This window comes from Harpia harpyja, chromosome 4 (genome assembly GCF_026419915.1).
Source record: "Harpia harpyja isolate bHarHar1 chromosome 4, bHarHar1 primary haplotype, whole genome shotgun sequence".
NCBI classification, from domain to species: domain Eukaryota; kingdom Metazoa; phylum Chordata; class Aves; order Accipitriformes; family Accipitridae; genus Harpia; species Harpia harpyja.
The window spans coordinates 40,494,013-40,515,362 of NC_068943.1; the positions used below are offsets into that span (position 1 = coordinate 40,494,013).

General features: G+C 41.5%; 2 protein-coding genes and 1 long non-coding RNA gene across 3 annotated transcripts in view; 1 reads left to right on the plus strand and 2 right to left on the minus strand.

Annotated features, from left to right (window-relative positions):
* Positions 1–21,350, plus strand: part of KCNJ5 (potassium inwardly rectifying channel subfamily J member 5) — a 60,974-nt gene that overhangs the window by 3,270 nt on the left and 36,354 nt on the right. The window contains exon 2 of the mRNA XM_052786355.1: positions 11,027–11,211. The gene's annotated coding sequence lies outside the window, so the exon portion shown is untranslated. The remainder of the gene's footprint in view (positions 1–11,026; positions 11,212–21,350) is intronic.
* KCNJ1 (potassium inwardly rectifying channel subfamily J member 1) lies at positions 1,432–7,976 on the minus strand. The gene is made up of 2 exons (XM_052786356.1): positions 7,614–7,976; positions 1,432–3,804 (listed from the first exon to the last, which is right to left on the minus strand). The coding sequence occupies exon 2, from the start codon at positions 3,783–3,785 to the stop codon at positions 2,670–2,672; it is 1,116 nt and encodes a 371-aa protein (XP_052642316.1). The 5' UTR covers positions 3,786–3,804; positions 7,614–7,976; the 3' UTR covers positions 1,432–2,669.
* Positions 16,879–17,747, minus strand: LOC128141534 (uncharacterized). Its single transcript, XR_008235084.1, has 3 exons — positions 17,660–17,747; positions 17,360–17,434; positions 16,879–16,920 (listed from the first exon to the last, which is right to left on the minus strand). It is a non-coding gene; the product is annotated as an uncharacterized LOC128141534 (long non-coding RNA).

The window sequence follows — 21,350 nt, forward strand, 5'->3', positions numbered from 1 at the left end:
TGGAATAACGCCTCCTCACGCTTGTGCTGTAGAGACATAGGGCAAAAGGTTAAAAAGCTGTGTCATGAAGAACGTAGAGGTTTAGGATTTTGAGATGGCTTTCCAAGAGGAGTGCCTGCCTGAAAGTGCATTGTTTAGGGACCCTTTAAACTTTGGAGGATGAACACCACCTCTTGGACAGGCACTGGTGTAGTATTTGATTGGGTTTTTTTCCCCCTAGCACTAACATCCCAAACCAGCTTTACTCAAAATAGGAATCTTTCCTGTCTCCTCATTGCATAGCTGGGTTTGACCTTTTAAATGGATTTCCTATTGACTTACTTTTTTTGTACAGTGAAGACTATCTTTCTACTTCTATTAAGGGCATCTTGGTGCATCTCTTCTCCCAGGGGTAAGAGGTATAACTTGTAAGCCTTGGATACTGACAGTACCGCTTTCTAGGGAAATGACACACAGGGCAACTGTCCAGGAAGCCTATAAAGGAAATGTAGAAGCAACTACGGAAGGGCTGAGCAGCACAGTAGCCTTTTGGTTCAGACAAGCCTGGGACTCTTGAGACTTCATTTCACTTCCCTGCTCCCTCCTGGATTTCTGTGGATGACCACTAATCATTCGCTGTTTGTGCTTTGGTCTGCCATTTGGAGTGGAGGATAAAACAGCTGTCCTTCCAAGCAGACAATCCGAGACACACTAATGGTTGGAGGGGCTCAGATGCTGTGCTGATTGGGACCGTAAAAATGTTTTTACAATTGACAATGTTATTTTGCAAGGTTGCAAAAACAGTGCACTTAATTCACAGATATTGCCCAGTGTTTTACCTTGAAGGTTTTGGCTGGTGGTTCTAGCATTCCATAGTTCTAGCCACAGTGCAGCCGTTTTTAGTAATTGTGACGTGTGATGAGAACAGAACTTTCTGTGCTGGCCTTTCCACCTAGAAGTGAAGAAGGGTGTAACGGTGGTGCGTTGAAGAGCGGAAAGATTGAGACAGTTGAGAACTGGCTTTTAAAGTGCTTTAGTGACATAATTGTTCATAACATTGTTCTTTGTACAGTGTAAGTACTTTATGTCCCGTGTTACAGATGGCAAATCTGAGATACATGCTAAAGTGATTTGTTCTGAACCAACAGAGGGGTTGATACTACACTGGGACTGAGACCTGAACACTCTTGATTCCCAGAGTTTGATTTCCATACTGACATTATGTTCATTTGGAAAATAACTTTGTCATGTCATCATTTGACCTGCTTAATTCTCCCCTTCTTTTAAAACTGCTCAGTCCAGCAGCTTTTAAAAAGATGCTTCCATTTTACCAGAGTTGAAAATAGATGAGCTGTATTACATCACTGGGAAGAGTTCCCCCAAAACCTCTCTCTTTGGTCTGCCACTTGAACTCTCAGCAAAAGAACTGGGGGGGGGGGGGGGGGGGGGGGGGGGGGGGTGAGGAAGTGGAAATTTACCAAAAAGTTATTGAAAATTCTTGTTGCATTTGAAACTTAAATGTCAAAAATCATACCCGGAAAATGTTCACCACTACTTAGCTACCACTGAGCAGAACTTGTTTCCTGTAGGGATGCACATTTTGCTGTGGTGAGATGAACAGTTTGGAACTGAATCTGAAGTCCACTGTTGGTGGGAGGCTCCTATGCTGTGTTTTTGTTTTAAAAAGACCTTCATGCTTCAAAGGAAAAGATAATCTGTGTTTGCATTGGATTTTTTTGAAGGATACATCTAGAGCTGGGAATTTCCTCTCTTCTCCCAGTGGATTGCTTTTCTGCCAGGTGTGAAGCAATCAATGTGTTCTTCATCTCCCCACTGCGGCTCACCTTTCTGGACAGTTGTCTTCAGATGTTTCCTAATTTCACAGTTAGCCAGCTCCTGGGGAAGTGGAAGAGTATCTGCAGGGTGAGACAGTTAGGAATAAGCTGCAAAATTCCTCTTCTCCTGTAGTGGGTCTCTGCTTCTCCTTGGTTTTTCACTTCTCATTCCCATTTGGCTATTTTTCCCTGAAAGGAATCAAAGGCTTTCACAGCAGAGGAGTCATATTTTAGAGTTCTAGGTGCAGCAGGATGGCCCAAGATTTGTCTTTTCTAGCTTCCTAAGCACGTACCATCCCTTAATGCTCCATTTCTGTAGAAGTACCAGCCTCAAAGAAAGAATTGTTGCAAAATGTTCAGAAGTGTTCAAGTGTTCCAGAGCCAGAGCGTCTGCTTTCATAGAGGACTTTGGCAACCAGAAACATACAATTTTTTTGAGGTTTTGGCTCCTAAGGTTTCTTTAGCTTTGCCTTCTGTCTCCCCTTTTCACGTTCTCATTCAAACAGCTTTGTATCTTCAACATGTCCTAAAGTTTTTCTCCATCTTTTCAGGCTTTTTAACAGACTTGCATGCCTCTGGGAACTTAAGTGAGTTGGACATTCCAACATAGCAGCTTCATAAAATGTCCCATAGGTATAAAAATATAACTTCTATGAAATATATATAGAGTGTAGTTAAATAGTGTTCTGGAGATCACTGGTATTCTGTTCCTCTCTGATTTGAGGCTTTTGAGAAGATAAATGCTGTTTCAGAGTTAAAACAAACCTGTGTTTCTTTTTTTGTTTTACTAAGTTATTAATCCTCTCAAGATTGAATTAATTATGAAAAAAGATACAGTCCCATGAATATCTGGAACTACATTTTTGTGTCACTGGTTTCACTAACTTCTGACAAGACAAAACCAGGATTGTCATAACCTTTCTTCTCTTTGGCTTTAGCTTCTTTCTCATTGCAGAGGCAGAAGGCACAGTGGGGAGTCTCCACAGCCACTGTCTTGCTGAAATTCTGGAAGTCTACTCTGTATTTCCCTTCTTTGGTCTTGGACACAATGGGAGCAAAGCGATAACCCCAGAGCACCTCTTCTGGGATGTAGGATGTCCTCACTTGACAAGTAGCGCTAGTGGCTTCAACAGTGCCATCTAAAAACACCACCAATTCAAAATCTTGCTGCAGAATGGTTTCTGCTGCCATGTGGAAGAATGGGCTGTTCTTATCTATGATATGATAAATAGTTAATGGGGAAATGAAGAAGAGATTCTCATTGCCAGCATCAACTACAAATTCTATGTTGACCTGGTCCAAAATGATTGTCTCTCCTTCTGGGGTGATGGTGGTCTTCAGAAGTTTTCCATAGATATGACTCCCAATCAGCAGACTCTTCCTCAGGTTTGCCACCCGAATGAGGAGGCAGAGCTTCCCACCACGTTTGCTGATGACAGCATTCTTGCTGAAGGTGATGGTCTTAGCCCGGTTTTTGGACCTTGATATCTTGGCCAAGATGGCACCACACATAAAAGAATTAATGATTACCCCCAAGATAGACTGGAAGATGAGCAGGAAAATGGCAGTGGCACATTGTTCTGTGACACATCTGAAGCCATAACCGATGGTTACCTGGGTCTCCAAGGAGAACAGGAAAGCTGAAGTCAGGCCGTTGATATTCTCAACACAGGGGGTGTGATTTATGGAAGGATTGAATTCTGGAAGATCTTTGTGTATGTATGCCACAACATACCAGAGGAGACCAAAGAGAAACCAGCTGCCTAAGAATGCTGAAATGAAGATAGTCATTTTGTATCTCCATCTGAGATCCAGAATAGTTGTCCATATATCAATCAAAAAGACAAACCTTGACTGTTCTACATTGCCAAACTCTATGTTACACCTTCCATCTTTAGAGACAAGCCTTGCTCTTCGCCGGCTACGTTCTCTGATGTGGCTGGTAAAGCGTTTCCGGAGGTAGTTGAACATTCCCTCTGCTGATAGTGTTCTGGAGAGTAAGAAATAATAAACATTATGGGTAATGCAGGTTTTGTTTATGCCTGCAGGCGAGAAGTAAATTCTGACGAAGTCTCAAGACACTTGTTTAGGAAAAAGTTATATAATTTGCATATTTTCCCTCAGCTGGTGGGGAAAAGTTCCAGTAAGTATATGAGGAAACTAACAGATTCTTGCCTAAGGAGCATTCCAGCAAAAAATAATCATTTTGGCTTGCTCAGTAAACTTTGAATCAGTCAACTGTTAATATTGTCCTCTGCTTAGTTGAGTGAGTGGAGGCATAGAGAAGCAGGTAACTTCATCATGGACATACATTGGGAAAACTGGTGGGGAGTGGCTGGGTTTTGAGGAGGTTTTTCTGCCTTTTAGAAGATAAAGTGCAGCCTGTCTATGCAAATGTGTGTGTGTGTACATCAGCATTAGGAGAACCCGGGTGTGATGTGGATAGTGAATTTAGGAAGAAATGAGAGTAGATGCAAAAGGCATAGTTAAGCCAGATATGCGGTTATTTTAGCATAGTTATGGACTGGGTTTGAGGGTGTGAATTTCAAACTCTGGAATCCCAAAAGCATCTCAAATAGGACTCTGAGGTGAGAATAAAAGAAAAGATTAAATTTCAGCAGCAGGAGAATTGGATGCTTGCTCACGACAAAGGTAATACTAATACTAAAGGATCAGGTTCAGAAATCCATTCTTAAAGGAAAGGGTAGCTCTGCTTCCCTGTTAAATTTGTCCTTTATGATTGGCTGTGTTAACAAGAGACCCAGGCAACAAGAGTCATTGATGGAGAAAATACTACAGATGTGTTCAGACTGGAATTTGGATCAACCTACCTTTGGAAAATTCCCAGTCTTGGAGTTATTCAGACATGCGAATGTGGGAGGCAGTTGATCCATTGTAGAGTTAGAGCTTGCCTGTTATGTTCATAGACAGATCTAGGCTCTCATTTTGACCCAAAACTTAGGAATGTTCTTAGAAATAATTGATTTCAGAATTGATCACCCTTCAAGCATAAAATGTGTTTTGTTGCCAGAGAGGATGTGTTAGATCAGTGCACAGTGCTAACCCACCCTGAAAGCATACCCTTGTGTGCCTATTTATTTAGCCTTTGTTAAACAAAATTCATCTCATGTAGCTGAGTTTAACTGTGTACTGTAATCATATTTCTTGGGGGCAAAATGCTTCAGCTTAAAAACAACTGAAAAAAATTAAGAACTTGAGGGGAAAATATTCTCAATGCTGACTCACACAAAGGATGTTCTGAGTTAACTGTGTCTCTGAGGACGTAGTGTCCCCAGCCACACAGAGACCTGAACGTTCTGGGGACCTGCAGCTGCTATGGATGATGTTTTCTTTAGAAGGACCCGGACTTGGAGAGTGCATCTCTGAGCAAGAGATACTGGGGCCATTGTAATTGTTTGCTACTGTTACTTTACTGCTGCATTACCCTTCCCAATAGAAGGTGACCCTAAAGCAATGCTTAGGAATGATTTTTTGAGAGGCAAGCTAAAGACGCTACAACACTTACCTGAAACCCTGTATCGTATCACTGTCCCACCCTGGCTTCCCTTTTTGGCTAGGAGCAAAATGCTTAGGCTCAAATGGTTGTCAAATGGACTGCCCAAATTTTGCTTGATTGCAGGGGGTAATAATGTGCTTAAATATCTGTGGCAAGAGTTGTTTAGCTCCCTTAAGCCCTAATTTCATATATCTAAAATGGGGATAATCCATAGGCACGTAGTGGATTAGACATACTGATGTGAGTTACTTAGTGTGAAATCTGTCTCATTTAACTTCAGCCATTTAAATGTTAGGTAATTGCCTATGACAGTTGTGCAGCTGACTCCTAATTGACACTAAAGGAAGCATATGCACCCTCTGAGGGTCCACTTGTCACCACAATTGTTTTATGAAGGAAAGAACTGTTTAGCAAAGTCTTTCCTTTACTCTGTGGGCATCTAGATTAACTTAGAGAAGCTGCCTAATCTTTTAATTGGCTAAAACAGAAATCCTTCCATTAGAGGTAGTTACAGGGGCCAGAGAATACCTTTAGATATGATAATCAATAGCAAAGGGAAAATACTAAATTATCAGTGATGGAGCCTAAGTAAAAATGAATTACATTTTGTAAAGCCGGAAGTAAATTCTATTATTTGATGTCCTTATTTGTAGCAACAGCCCTGAGAAGGAATTTGTTTCTATGTCTCATACAGTTGCCTTCTTTCTGCACTTAGACAGAAATCACCTTTCTCCTCTGCTCATTAAAATTACAATGAAAAAAATGAAGGTCACTTTTGTTGTAATGTAGCTTCTCACTGTTTTAAACTTTTGCTGCTGAATGTATTGGTTGGAAATGTAGCTGACAAAGGTTAAACTTTAAGCACGTATCTGAGGAAGGCAGGAATTAGGTCACTTTCTAAACAATCCTCAAATTTTATTTTCCTGATCCACTTTTAGTATATTCATGTTAATGCATAGTTTGAGCAAAAATAAAATATTGCTGTGCAACACACTATTCAAAGAAGTTTTCCAGTATTTAACTTCTAACACCCCTGTTGTGCAAAACCATGCAGCTTCAGCTGTCATCGGCATTCATTTTGTCCTTTTCTGCAATAATGTGAACATTGACTGTCATTACCAGAATAGTGTGTGAAATGCTGGATGCCTCACCCTGTCCATCATAAGCTGCACGTGCATACCTTTGGCATAGGTGAGCTACAGCAGATGTGCTCCTAACCTACTGAACAGATGTGAAGGGGAGAAAACTGAAGAAAACGTCTGGTTTCTAAGCTGCCCGTCTTCTCATACTAGGGGTCATGATAAATTGCTATCACAATTGTGGTAGGTCTGATTCAGCCTTCACTGGAACTTTTAGAAATTTGACCAAGGATCTGGACATACAATTCAACAGATAATAATCACAGAAGAGATGAGAGCAAGCTAATCAGCATGGTCATCAGATTGGAACCTTGAAAATAGATCCCCAACTGTACCATTCTTTTCCTGCCTCTTTAAATCTTACATGCCCTCTTCAGAGACTGTTTTACAAGCCCTGATTAAGCTACCCCCAAGCAGATCAAAGCAGCAGAAGAATTACACCCTTCTTCAGGCAAGATGACAAAGGAATTCTCCCTTCAACAAATCTTTCTTGCTCCCACACACAACTGAAGTGTGTTGATTTGCTTCAGCAGGAGAAAAATTCCCTCCTGTATAAGCATGCTGTGAGTATATCACAGACTGTCTAGAGGAGATTATATAAAGTGAGTTATATAATACAGCACTTAAAGCCCTTTCAGTTTAAATCAGCTAAGGTAACCCGACTATGTCTTAGCTAATATTTACCAGGGTATGTTTCCTGTTGGGCCCAAATAAACACAGTATTACTGTCTGTCTTGCATGTGAAATTCCATGTTGCAGGAGTTAGCAAAGTTGCTGCTGTCCCCAGGCATAATATGTTTCTAGAAGGTGCGCTGCATGTATTCTTAAACAATGGGGCATTCACCAATAAAACTACTCAATGAATAAAGGTGACATGTCAAGGTTAGCTATTGAAACAAGGAGTTTCCACTTCCCTGTTCCAGTCTCTTATTTCACAGTGATCACTAGAGTAAGCAGAAACTTTCAGATTTCCATTCTCAGACTCCTGATCTTTCCTAACTAATCTATCAGTCCCTCCACCCAGAATATTTGATAAATGCCCAGAAAGTTAGTTGTTAACAGATGCATTTCTACATTTTCCTTTCTCTGCATTCCTGCAAGTAGGTAACAACAATCATTACAGTTCCTCTGATTTCTACGTACCAGCTGGAGTTCCTCTGCTCACTCAGAAATGTAATTGAGTGGTTCTCTTTGCTCTTACTTGCTTTCAATTGTTCTGAAAAATTTTGAATGTGGGGGATAATGACCAGGCGCTTTAATTGTTCTTTGGGTAAGTCCTTTGTGCAACGCTGTGTGCGGAGCACATTAATCCGGGGAAATGGCTTTAATCTCAGCCACGTGCAGCACTTGAGGAGATCAGTGAGTGAAGGAAGGGGAAGGTGTTTAATGTTTGATGGGGGCCTGACAAGAACAAAGTTCTGTCACCTGCTATTTCACTGAAGTTCTGATATCTGTGGCTTCACACGTATTTCTTCCCTTGCAGCAATGGATGTATGAGCAAAGTTGACAGAACCAAATCATCAGGGGGAGACAACATAAATGAAAAGCAGCCCACTGAACCCATAGCTTTTGTTAGAAACACATCTTTGTTAGGGATTCAGATGAAGTTCTAAGAAGCTTAGGTAGAAGAAAAGGGGATACAGAGTTAAAGGATTTTTTTTTTCAGTCCTGCTCAGGTCTTTTCAAAACTCGGATCACCTTTCAGTCCTTTCTGTGTTTTTCTTTTTGTTGAACTTTCTCTGAACAAAGTATGTGAAATATCCAATTCCTAATACCTTATAAAATAGTTGTGTATTAGGAAAGCAAACTATAACACTTAGTCTCATGGTGTATTATCTGCTGGCTGCTTTACTGCCGGGACCTTTGGAGAGTATAGTTCGTTTGTCCTTCACTAGCTGCCCTGGGTAGAGCAGGAATGTGCCTGTGGTGATGGGATGACAGTTGCAGCATCCTGTCTCCCTGTCTTGCTGCTTATATCAAAATTATACCAGAATCAAGGACTGCCAAAGAGAGCTAGCCCTCTATTGAATCAATTTTAAGTATAGCAAGAATATAAGCTCACCTAAAGCAGCCAGTTGGCCCTGGGGGTGAAAAGAATCTGATTTACACTGTCCTCCATGCCCACTTTATCTTTCTGATGGACACGTTAGCAAAGGGAGCAGACCTGCTGGTACTGGCAAGCTGACACAGGCAAGCTTTTTTCTTGGACCTGGCAATGTCATCATTAAGTATTTACTCCTGATAGCAGATCTGAGCACGGAATGTAGTGGCTCTGCCTCCGACGTGTTGACTGAAATGCCAGTTCCTTGTGGGAAATATGATCCTTCAATCCGGCTCAGCATGCTAATCTGGGAGTCTTGTCACTGCTCCAGTCCCAGCGACTACATTTTGCCAACCTAAAGTCCAACTGGAATTTCTGGTGGATACACCAAAGGACCTTATCCCCTGCCTTGCCCTCTCTCCTGCTAAATAGAATTACTGTAAGATGTTAAAGAGCTGCCCTTTTCCATTGCAATGATAGCCATTTTTCAGCAGGAGAGGCAAAGCGGTATCCACCTGCAGGTTGTGAATATGAAATATCTTTAGAACAGATGTCTTTCATCTCAGATTACTGTAAGCACACAGGTTTATGTGAGTACCTAATGAAGAAGTCCTCTTAAGTGCCTAACTTTCCTTTTTAGATAACAGGGACCGTGGTTTCATCCTTCTGCCTTTTAAACTGGGTGAACCAGGATTGTCCCAGCCACCCCAACAGTGATATAAGAAGGATATGTACTATGCCCTTCCTTGCTTCCCCCATGGCCTGATATTTAGGAGAAGGAAACATGTATGGTCTGACACATATGGGCTGTATAATCTCTACAGGAGCTGTTGGTTACTTAAGGGACTAAGTCACTTCAGGAAGACTGCTGTAATACCTTGCCAGCCTATAGCAGGGGGTTTCTGACCCTCTGCCTTAAAATTGGATCTTCATATTGTGCTTTGTATATGTTTTGTAGAGTTCGCTACCTGATGTGTTCTGCTGCTGAGCAGCCCTACTGTTACTTGAGTGCGCCTTGGAGTCACACTTCCAATAAGGTTTCAGCGGTAGTAGCTGAACAGCAGCTAATTTTCATCCAGGAATGTTGCTTACACTAAGCAATGTATACATGGTTTGAAAAGACAGGCTGCAGTTTCCCCTCACAAAGCTGACCTGAAGAAATAATTCATTCATGAGAACACAGGCAAATGAATAAATGAAAGAACAGGCACTGCAGCAGTGAAGACTCAAGCAAATCATGTTTTCTGAAAGCTTAGGAGTGTTTGGGGTCCTCAAAGGTTAAAATACTTACTTCAGGTGTATAAATAAACCATTTACAGCAATAAAGACATTACTGTCATTGTTAGCAATTAATAATATTGTAATTTGTGCTGCACACAAAATCCGTTTACTGGGGGAGAGAGTCTAAAGACTTCAGCTGACTGGCGAGCAAATGACATGTCTCATATACACAAACACTGTTAAGGTTTTGGTAAATTTACAGAAGTAGCATTTCTTCCTGCCCTATGTGCCACGGAGGCAAGAGGCCAGCTGTGGCCCACAGTTACTCCCTTTCTGCCACTGACTAGAAACATGGTACTTGTAAAATAGCTCTGTCTAGACAAAAACATTTGCCAGCACTCCCCAGCAATGATCACTTCATAGGCACTAAAGAAAACTTCATAATTTGATATTTTTGCAGTGCCAGACTAATTCCATGGCTAGACTGTATCTCCCATAGCACCTTCTACTGTGACAGAGAATTCCCACACAGCAGATGATCAACTTCAGCCTCAGGCCGCATCATGAGATACACAGTCATGCTGGGTATCTTGCCTCTGGAGAACAGAGAACTGGGAGCTAAGCTGTCTTTACTATACGGCAGGATTTCCCAACAGAGCTGTTTCTATTTTCAGACAATTAGGTTTCCACTGAAAATATTAAATTTTCAATACGAAGTGGCTCTCTGGGAGAAATTATTTCTCAAGTAAATTCTGTCTTTTGGGATTTTTTTTTTCTTTGGTCAAAAAACCCCCAAAATAATTCTCATCGCAGCGGACTTGTGTGTGATGTGTTGTTGTGGTTGCAAGAGAAAAAAATTAGGGATTTAACTCACCAACGGTGTTATGCTATTTTTGTATTCTGCTTTAAGAGAATTAATTTTGATTTACTGTGAAGTCTTGAAAATAAAACATTTTGCTTTTTGTTGAGACTTTCTAAAGGAGAAAGGCAGGGTTTCTTTGGTTACTTTTCCTCTCTGTTGCCAGAAAGAGGCATTGCACTCTAAATGTGTGAGAAAGGCAGACTGTAATAAGTTCTCACCTGTGTGACTGAGAGCAGAAGCTATCTGCAACCAAAGAACTACATTACAGTAAGATGTGGGCTAGGGAGACAATACTGCATAAACACCACACATAAAAGTCACAGGGAAAATGGACAGAGTCATGTGAGCCAATTCTGCATGTTCTCTCATTTTGTTGTTCTTTGCTGAAGTATTTAAGGGGTTGAATCATTAACTCACAATTTGTTTCTACAGCTTGGCAATGTCAAGTCTCAGTCACCAGCATGGTGCAGTGAAAAGGGCTTTTGCAGAAACCCCAAAGGCTGAGAGGCAGCTGACTCAGGCATCAGCAACACAGCTAGAAGACAGCCATTACCCAAGGCAAAACCACCTGTGAACACTCTGACAGTTCTGACCCTGCTTCAGCATCTGATCTCGAGGTATTTCAGTAGTCAGCATTACCTTACCGTATAAAAGCTTCTGTTCACGTACACTCTTTCTTTCCAAAGTGTTGGTAAATTTAAACTGATAGTGGCCTCATACCACCCTGAAAAGGACCCAGCTCTGGGCATGGGGAATATTGCTGACAGAATACGCTTAGCACTGTTGCAACAGCTTTCAATGTGGTTGGAAAAAGGTTCTTGCTTACTCAGTGCACAAGAAAAGCATGAAGTTGTGCTCTCTCTGCACTCTGCGCAGTGCTAAAGGAACAAAAGCAAGAAAGCAAATGTTGCTGTGACATAAAGTCTTCTCACAGTAGTTCACATCACAGGGAATTGCCAATTCCAGCTCCAGAGGAGAGATGCAGTAAAAGAATACTCAGAACAGACTACTGCAGCATTGCTAGCCCTGCTGTGTGGTCATACACTGCACGCTCAATCAGCCTTAGAGACAGGATTTGATGTACTATTTGTCAACTCTGTAATACTCCCTCTGTGAACTTGAGGAAGATGAGGGAAAGGCAAATGAGCACCTAACCTGGATGATACTGCAGTAGGAAGAGTTCCTTTGATTTCTGCCACTGTGTTTTTATGATATAGACTGTATGTAGCTTGTCGGTGCTCCAAAAAGATGCTTGTAACTCATGGTGTGAATTGCACACTGCGGTATCATTGCTCTGCTGCAATCTTTCACCTGCTTATAGCACCAGTGTGAACAGTGTAGTGGGTGGTTATCCTAGTCAGCAGTTTGGGAATATTTTCATGTAATGTTAAGAGCACTGTCCTATTGCAGTCCTTACCATTAGTTAGGCTGCAATTTCAGTATCCCAGTCTTTTGTGGTTATCAAGATGACTTTGATTTCTAAACTGGCAAAAACACACTATGCTGTGCTGGTTTGTTGCCAATAAGCCAACCATAGCAGCATAGATAGGACTATCACATTGGTCTTGATAAGCCAGATTCAAATCCCTGCTCTGCCAGGTTCCCACTGGGAACCCCAGCCTTGAGCGTTTCTCAGATAGTAGGATTGTGAGAAAGAAGAATTGGGGATGCACCAGATGACATGATAGATGGTAGCTGCAGTCTGCAGCAGTAGCCTGCAGCTTCACCTGAAATGGTTAAGGGCGTGAAGAGGAGAAAGTAAGATTCATTGGTCTGGAAACAGGCAGTTGTTGAGCTGTAGTCCTGACTCTGTGGTCTCAGACTGTTTCCATTGCTTTCTAACTCATGTTCCCTGTCTGCGAAGGACATAAGAATAATTCCACTACTTTACATGTGACTGTGAGGCTATTTTAATGTTGAGAATAGTTTTTCATGATGTAGATTATTATTTTATTACAAAGCAACTTTCGGGCTGCCCTGCCCTGTTAGACTAGCATGTTGCTTCAGTAGTAACTGAAATGATCCCTGAACACAGCTGTCACTTGAAGTATTTTGAGATCTTTCAGGAGCAATGGTGTGCTATAAATACAAATTATTGCTATTTTTTTCCATATAGAAGGCAGTTCTTTCATACTTTATTACTTTCTTAAGGTAAACAAAGAACAAAGTGAGGAAGGCTTTCTTTCAAGATGAAAGTGTGTCTACATGTGTAGCACTCTCCTTGGATAGTTTATATCATTGAACTGTGTGTAAAGTAGTTTTCCGTCTTTGCATGTCTCAGTTGCCAGACATTAAAGGTGTGCTACATTGCAGCATAAGCTCTGTTCTGTTTATTACCTAGCACTTCTCATCCCCCTTCCTTTAATAACTAGTAGTCTCATAACTGAATCCAACATACATAGTTTACAGAGGTCTTTTCTACTATTAGTTCTTTTGCTACTTTTCTGTCTGTTTGCTGGTTTTGCTAGTTGCTTTGATTTGGCATTGTTTTGCAATCGAGTTGTCCTTGTTTCTTGAATTTTTGTACTGAGGATCATAGTTTCTCTTAGACAGGAATAATAACAGACCATTTGCTTCATGAACATGTGGCATGTGTTAGGTTCCTCTGAGTGACTGTGTCCTGTCTGTCATTCAGAAGTTTTCCAGCAGAAGTGCTGAAAGGAGTATTGTTCCAGACTTGCTCTCCATTAACAAGCATTTTGGACTTAATTTTCTTGAACTTGCTTTTTACCTCAGAAGAATAAAGAACCACCCTGATGGCTGTAATCAAAGTCAGGCGGGCTACAGCTCGTAACATAGGGAATGGGAGCACCTGGGAGGGAGAATGTAACCTTAATTCTTACTGTATATCTAAAAAGCAGAGAAACCAATGATGAAACTATAGAATTGTTAAAAAGGGAAAGGATTCATTGCATTCCTGAACAGATGCATGTTTCCTTGTACCCTTTTGTATAATATAGGCTTTCTCCTATAGGAGGTCCTTTATGTATCTGTCCATCTGACATGCTGAGCTTATATTGAAGCACATCATCTGTTACCTGCTGATCTTCCATGCTCCTTTTTCGGCTCACTGGGCCTGCAAGTCTGTCATATATCAGCTGCAAGGTAGATTGGCACTTGCTGGCTGATGCTGCGTGTTTAATCAGTTGAGGTTCAACGATAAGAGTGTCAGACACCAGTAGTTTGGAAGATTTCTTTTCATCATGTAGTGCTCCAATCACAAGTGGTGGCAGCACTGCAAACTTTGATTGACAGATTTAGTCCTACCTCTGGTTCCTGAAGCCTGATTTCTATGATGTTCGACCAAGCTGTCTAGATACATCTTGTACCATTACAGTCTCGCCTCACTAGTTTCCTTCCTTCAGCTCTTCTTGGCTGCTGCATCGTGACATGGGTAACAGCCATTGTTCCAGTGCCTTTTGTAGGGATGTATAGCATAGCCTGCAGCCCCTGCCGTGCCTTTTAAAGTCAGTTTGTGGTCCCAAGACATGGGTTGTGAAAAAGCCTGACTTCAGAGATTTCCAGCTGAAGTCAGAGGTATTAAAGGCATTTGGTGCTCTTTCATACAAGGTCTGATGAAGCAAATTTCGTCCGTCTGAATTAGAGTCTGCTTGTGCCTAGTAGATTGGTTGAAATGTTCCTGTGATTTATTACAATTGAATACCATGAAAGCTAAACAAACTTTAGGAGCAAATCTTGAGGATCAAATCTTAGTAGGCAGCTATTTGCCTAATGTCCTACTTTTTTTCACATCTCCTACAGGAAGTAAATAGCTTTTAGTTACACAAGTACCTGATTATTCCCTGAAAGACTAAAACTCAAAATTGCCCCTTTTAAGGCTAATTTCTGCTTTCAGGGGCATGCACAGTGCCCTCTGAAGGTATTGGGGAACACCAGCTGAAAATCTAAAGACAGGAACGGAGTCAGCTATCCCTGGTGTATGCAGTATTTCACCAGCAGAGCTTTTCTATTCCAATCCTTCAGTTACTTTTGTGTTCCTAATTATTTATATAAGTGTAATTGACTTGCAAGACATTCTTGGCTTTCAGTCTGCATTGAGTGAATTATTGACCCATCACATGGGTCACTAATGTGAAGAGACGTATGAACAAACTGGGTGCAAAATAGCTACTTTGCATTCTTAATAGCAAATGTAAGTCAGTAATAACTTTGCTGCTTGATGCACTCAGAGCCTGCACAATTTTAGTTTGACATGCATATGGCTGAGTTCATCCTCAGTGTAATTTGAAATTCATTGGGCATGGACTTCATCTCCTTATGCTACTTTAAAATCTCTCCTGTGTTGAGATGCGATATGCTAATTCCAGAGTTTATGGCTGACTTGAGATGTTACATTTGAAAAATCAAATCCAATTAAATCAACTTATTACCAAGGTCAGAGACCAGTATTCAGCACATTCTATTCCTTGCTATTTTGCAGCAAAGAGTAAACTTAGTGAGCGTATTGTGTCTCAACCCATAAAATAATCTGCCCTAATAAGGTGGCTTCTGGCAGCAGGACGTAGGAAGCATAGTCAAGCGATAAAGCATTCCCCAGAGAGTCAAAATTTCTGAGCTCAGTTCCTGGCTTTTCACAGTTTTTTGTGTACTATGGGACAAATGTTCTCCCCTTTGTGTCTATTTCCCCATCTACTCATAAGATGGAAGCAAAACTAGGGTGTTGTGTGGATAAATTCAATGATTGCAAAAAGCTTTGAGACCTCTTGAATGTGTTGCTGTAGACTGGCAACACAGCATCAGCTTGCTGTAGTCAGAATTTTAATGGAGCTCAGATTTTAGGAGCATATAAATGAGAGATGCCCAATTGCTATCTTGGCAGAAACTTGTTTATTATCTAAGAAGAAGAAAAGCTTCTGCTACATAATATCTTAATATTCTCAGCAAGGAGTGAAACAGAGGGGAATATACTGTGGCTTTTTGGGATGGACAAATACTAAGCCGATTTGCAGATACTTTTGCAAATTAAAGTCTTAAGTTTAGATTTATTATGAGTTCCCACACTGTGAAAGTCTTTGTATTTAAATTACACTATCACCAAGTGCCTGGTGGCTCTTTCTGCCTCTTACTATTCAGCATCTAATGCATTTCCTGCAGGAGGTCCTTATGTTCCAGACAAAACCAGATAGAAAATTGAGAAGAATGTTGAATTCTTAGATACCCTTTACAAATAGCCTACTGTCTCATTTCTAGTGGAAAATATAGTTTAACCTGCACAGGCATCTTGCATCTTTCCCATTCATTTAGGAGCTTAAGTCTTGTTGGAATTTTCTATGGTGTCAGTTCATTCCACCAGCCTGAGGGAACTTATTGAAGTGCCCACTTTTGTAGCTCAGGTGCCTCAGAGTTCATCTCAGTCATCAGAAACTGGCATCTCAGGGTGAATTGCTTCCATCTGATTACTCCTCTCAAACTTCCCTGTATCTTCAGCTACACAAACAGCTCTAGGTACCAAGATTCCTATTTTGAATTGAGTTTCTGCTTCTGTTAAGTGCCTAATTTGAACCTGGGACTAAATTACTTCCAAAAGTGAGGCTCTTGCCTCAGATATTAACAAGCTTTTAAAGATCTTGTATCGGTTGTTCTAGTTCATGCGGAATTCAATTATGTAGCAGACCTTGGGATGTCATTCAAGATTTCCAGAGTCCTAGTAAGGTGGTGTAAACCCCATGAAGGATTTACTCTCACCTCACTTTACCCCTCAAAATGTTAGAAAAGCCCAGGCAGCTAATTTAAGAGAGACACTAGAGTTAGAGCGTATATGAGGACTAGAGGAGCTGTTCTTCATGGCATATCATCTCACCTGCCCACCACCAGGTTGTGTGAGCAACCTGGGTGACAAGATTAGACATAACCTCCAAATTTTAGATAAATAAAGGAAGTGAGATTAACTTCCTTGTTTTTTCTCTTGATATTAGCATTCACGTACAGGGTGGCCATTCAGATCACAGTAGCTGTATCCTATGATGCAAGTGTCACTTGTATAACTGCTTGTTTTTATCTTTGGCACAGAAGTTCCTAGGGCTTCAAACAATCTCTTTCTGTTTGTTACCTGTTCCATGGTTACTCTGTGTACATTTCTCCCTACAGCACAGAAGGCAGTTGAGAGAGTTTATTAAAGTATGGGCAAACTTAAATTACTTTGCATTTATCATGGAATACTGCAGAGAAAGCATGCTCACATGTCAAATACCCTGCGTTGTGAAATCAAGAAATGAATAAAACCACCTCACCTCTGTGAGCACTCAGTATGGAGTGTGCAAACTCATCAGCCACTCTCAGCCTGAATGTGGTCCAAGTTACCTGTTCTGTAGAAAAAACTTGTCAAGATATTCAGGGTGGGCCAAGAAAAAACTCTGAGTCTTAACTGTAAAGGTCCTTTTCTCCAGTATGCATGCTGAACTACAGTCCTGTTTCATGGACAAGAAATAGAGCCTCCGGGTATACAGTGCTAGCACATCTTTTGGTGGATTGTGCTGCCGCAGGAATAGACAACTGGCACTTCAGTAGCAGCTTGGCTTGGAAGGTAAATCTACATTCCTGTGTCAGACTCCTCTCATTCCCACTGTAGTCCAGAGACTTAAGGGTGCACCTTAGTTGTTGAGTGTTGAGGTGAGCTGCTAACACTTGAAACACAAGAGTAGCTTTCAGGTGCAGGGTACTCAGAACTCCATGGCTGGAAAGTGCTTTCACCATGACCACCCACCTTCAAGAACCACCCAGTTACCCCAGAATATCACTGCTTACCAGCAATAGGGGTGGGTCCACAGAACTTCTGCCAAGAAACGTGAATTCCCAGAGCTGCTCTCTGTTACATTTCTCCTGAAACAGTCAAGGACAAACAACAGATCTAGATGGAGCTGGAAACCAGCAAGAAACTCAGTGAAAGGACATGAGGCACGAGGACCTCCTTCTACTACCTGTCTCACCATCTCCCAATCCCCCGTCTCCTTCACATCCATGATTAAGATTTAGTGCCCTTTGCCTTCATCCTTCCCTGCTCCACACATTACTCCCACTAAAAGGGCTGTGTTTCCAAGTCCTTACAGACTTGCCCTCCAGCTGCTTGCTGTCTGCTTTTCAACCTGAGAGCTCAGCCCAAGAGTCCCATGCCCTCTGCTCATCCATCTCAGGCATACACCTCCTCACCCATGTGCTTTGTGCTGCCTTGTTCAGCTCCCCAGCACTCAATCGAGAGCACAGCAAAGCAGGGTCAGGATCCAGCAGCCCAAACTGTGCTGGTATGCACAACAACAAATTGTGTCTAGTCAGATGTATCGGCATGTGCCGAGGCTCTTATGCAAAGGCACCTATAAGACTGTGCCTAGAAGGAGAGTGTGCTTACTGCTGCTGACACTGCCCAGCACAAGCCGACTATTTTGAAGTTTGTGTAATGCACGTACCACTACTCAGAAGCCTCTGGTGTGATTAGGTATTAGCCGAAAGGATCAGTCCCTGGGCATTGCTCTATCTGCGTTAAAACTAAGCTGGTCAGTCATAGAATTCATAGAATTCATAGAATTCTGGTCAGTCACTATAGTATGTATGTATAACACTTGTTAACAGCTAGCTGATGACCAAAACTCTTTTATGCTACACTTCACTGGTCTTTTTCAACAGAATTTAAGAAAATAGTGGCAGTTACTAGATAAGCACCTATGGAAAAAGGCTGTGGTATAAGAAATACAGGAAATCAGCATAGAGGGGGCACTTGTTACTTCCTGATCATTCAAACCATTACTTTGTTATTTTCGTGATTTGATTCTATAATGGAGATTTTCCCCTTCTTGTGCAGTGAAGTTGCATCATGCAGAAAATTGGTTTGTTTAAGTAAGAACTCTTATGGTGTCTTTCATCGAATGTTCTCAGAGAACATTACTAATAATTCATTAAAGGGGCACTGTCAGCTGGAACACTTTTAATTACCATTTTCTGACAAGTCAACCCTTAAGTGGTATGCCCTGATTTTTAAATTTATTACTAACACATATGCAGATTTTTCTTTTTCCCTGCTGATGTTTATATGGGTTGAGAAAAGTAATTGACTGTGAGATTAAGGAAGTGAAGCATGCACTACATGTTGTCATGCCCAAAAAGGAAGATAATTTAAGGGTGGTTACTTTTTTTAACAGTAGTTTTGAGAAACTCGTTACTGTAGCCTCTGAGCATCTCAGTGCATCTGAATGTAGGGAACTTCTGCTATGTGCACGTTACTGCTGTGAAACTGAAAACACTCTGAACTTAAGCTATAGCTGTGAAAATCGTTAGCTGCTACTTGTTAACTGCCTGGGTATACATGCTTAGCCTTTAAGTAACTATAAGGTGAAGACAGGCTGGCTGGTACTAATACAGGGTTAAAACAACAATACTGGCAGTTACCACAAAACAGCTAATATGCTGTAAACTTGTATCAGCTTATCCCACCCTAGTTTGTTTGCATAGCCATACTTTAAGGCCCTTCCAGCCCCATGTCACTGTCAGAAATACCACTCAGCATTCCCAGAGAACAGTAATGCCTGAACTTCCATCTTCTGCCTTCTCTGAGATGACTACAACAGATGCAGAGATTTTCTTTGACAATGTTTTCTTAAGCCTCAGTAGCCTGTTTTAGGGGAGCAGAAACTGCAGCAGAGAACTCTCAAGAGGGTTGCCCAAGGAAAGGAAGCCAGTGAGTAAGCAGACTAAATCCAAATATCGTACTCCACAAAAAAGCACTGTCTGGTTCCCTTGCTGTAGTCATTAGGTGACAATTTTGTGCAAGGAAACAGAAAGGACAGTCTATCTGGAAATATCATGGATTTCCTCAGTCAGCTATCAAGAAAACAGTATGGCGCTGAGCCTCTTACCTTGTGTCTTACGCACTAAAGGTGACTGCAGAAGGGAGGTGGGAGAAAAAGCTGCCCAGCTTCGTGTCCCCTAGACCATGCGATTTCCACAGTACTTTGGTCCAACAGCTTCTGTATCAAAGGAAGAGAGCCCAAGGCCCTCTTTGGCTTTTATGTGTGGCTGTGTCAGCTCAGACTGGTTGCCAGCTCATCTATATGCAACGGCTCATTAACATTGTGCCTTGGTTTATATATTGTATGTGAAAGGCAGAGGAATGGCTGCTGGATGGATAAAAAACACAGTGGAAGTGTTGAGCTGCCAAAGTTAGGGCGAGTAGTGCAATATTACCTGAAGAAGCTAACGTTACTCCTACCATCATCAGTATCTGAGTCTCTTGTCCCATCCCACCAGTACAGTCACAACAGAAGTGTCTTGACTACTTGTGAGGATCAGGCCTTTTCTTTGCATGGGCAGTGCGGTTTTGGAAAGAACCAGATGCCTCTTGATACCTCCCATGTTTGGCAGAACCCTTTGCAGTTTGGTTTATTTGGTCTGTGCTATATTAGATGCCTGTGCCCTTGCCCAAATTCCTGCTTAGACTTCCCTTCCTAGATTTGAGCTGAAACTCAGAGTCCATCTGAACTCTTTGCAGAAGACTGACTGCAGGAGTTCACTCATTGCTGTAAAGTTGCTGTTACTCTCTCTGCATTGTTGTCATCTTGGAGCTTAAAGAAAAGTGCATCTCTTGTATTTCTCCATCCTTTAGTAGAGTGCCTTTGCATCCTGTTGGTAAGGGGTTGAGTGACGTAAGCCTGGAATCATCCCACTTACCTATAGGCACACAAAAAATAGGTGTCTAATAAAGCTAATTCTTCTGGTTCCCTCTTATGTTCAGAAGGCATTTCTTCTCACTCTAACACAGGCATCTAAGGATGCATTGCCTTGCAGGAGTGCCCATCCTTCTCCAGAGAGAGGACTTAGATGACTGAAGCAGTTTATATCCCTATCTTTTGGAAGCCTACTGTAAATAAGTTCTACCCTCAACATTAAAATCCCCAGACTGGAAGCTGATCTTCCCTTGGTTATACAGCAATAAGAACCCAGTGCTTCTAGCCACCTACCAGGGACAGGTGGAGGACATGCTGCAGGCAGGATCCTCTGAGTCTTCGAGGAGGTTGGGAATAGGATTTGTATGTTAAAAAAAGTTATTTCAAGCTTGGGCAGAGCCAGATCTGTTCACACATTTGAAACCAACAGGAGCTTTGTGACTCAGTGACGCAAGCGTTCGCCCCAGAGTGTTCTGAAGACAAAAAGCACTGATACAAGGATTCAAGTTATTAGCCATCCCATTGTTTTAATAGCTCCATCATTAATAATAAATTTGATAATACTCAGGCAGCACTTTTCATCTCCAAAGCATGTTAATCCATCTGTTACACCTCTTAACATTCCTGTGAGGCAGGTATGCTGTCAGTGATACCAACACATAGAGGCTTTTATAGCACCAGGAATTGGTGGTGGAATTGCTCCAGATACTTTTACCAAGAGCTAATTGATGTGGTATACTCTGAAATAATCTGTTTATTTTTATACTGTGCCTAGTACATGCAGGAATCCTGTCCTTTTAACCTATTGGCAGTTCGTGATGGCACAAATTAATTTTCTTGCATCACACAACGTATTGCAGATTGTTTAACATAATTTTTCAAAGCAGCAAGCTAGTTCTTCTGCAATGAAACTCAATGGGATTTTTTCCCACTAGCTTCAAAGAGCATAGCTGAGCCCTTAAAGGGATTTACTTCTGTTAAATATTATCCTCAAAACTAAGAAATTAACAGCAAATGGGCTTTCTTCCTTTTTCCTCTAAGACATGTCAAAAGAATATTATAAAAAAGAATAGCTTTCCACAGCT

Coding starts and splice junctions, on each gene's coding strand:
- KCNJ1 (XM_052786356.1), bottom strand. CDS start 3,785: ATGTTCAACTACCTCCGGAAACGCTTTACCAGCCACATCAGAGAACGT.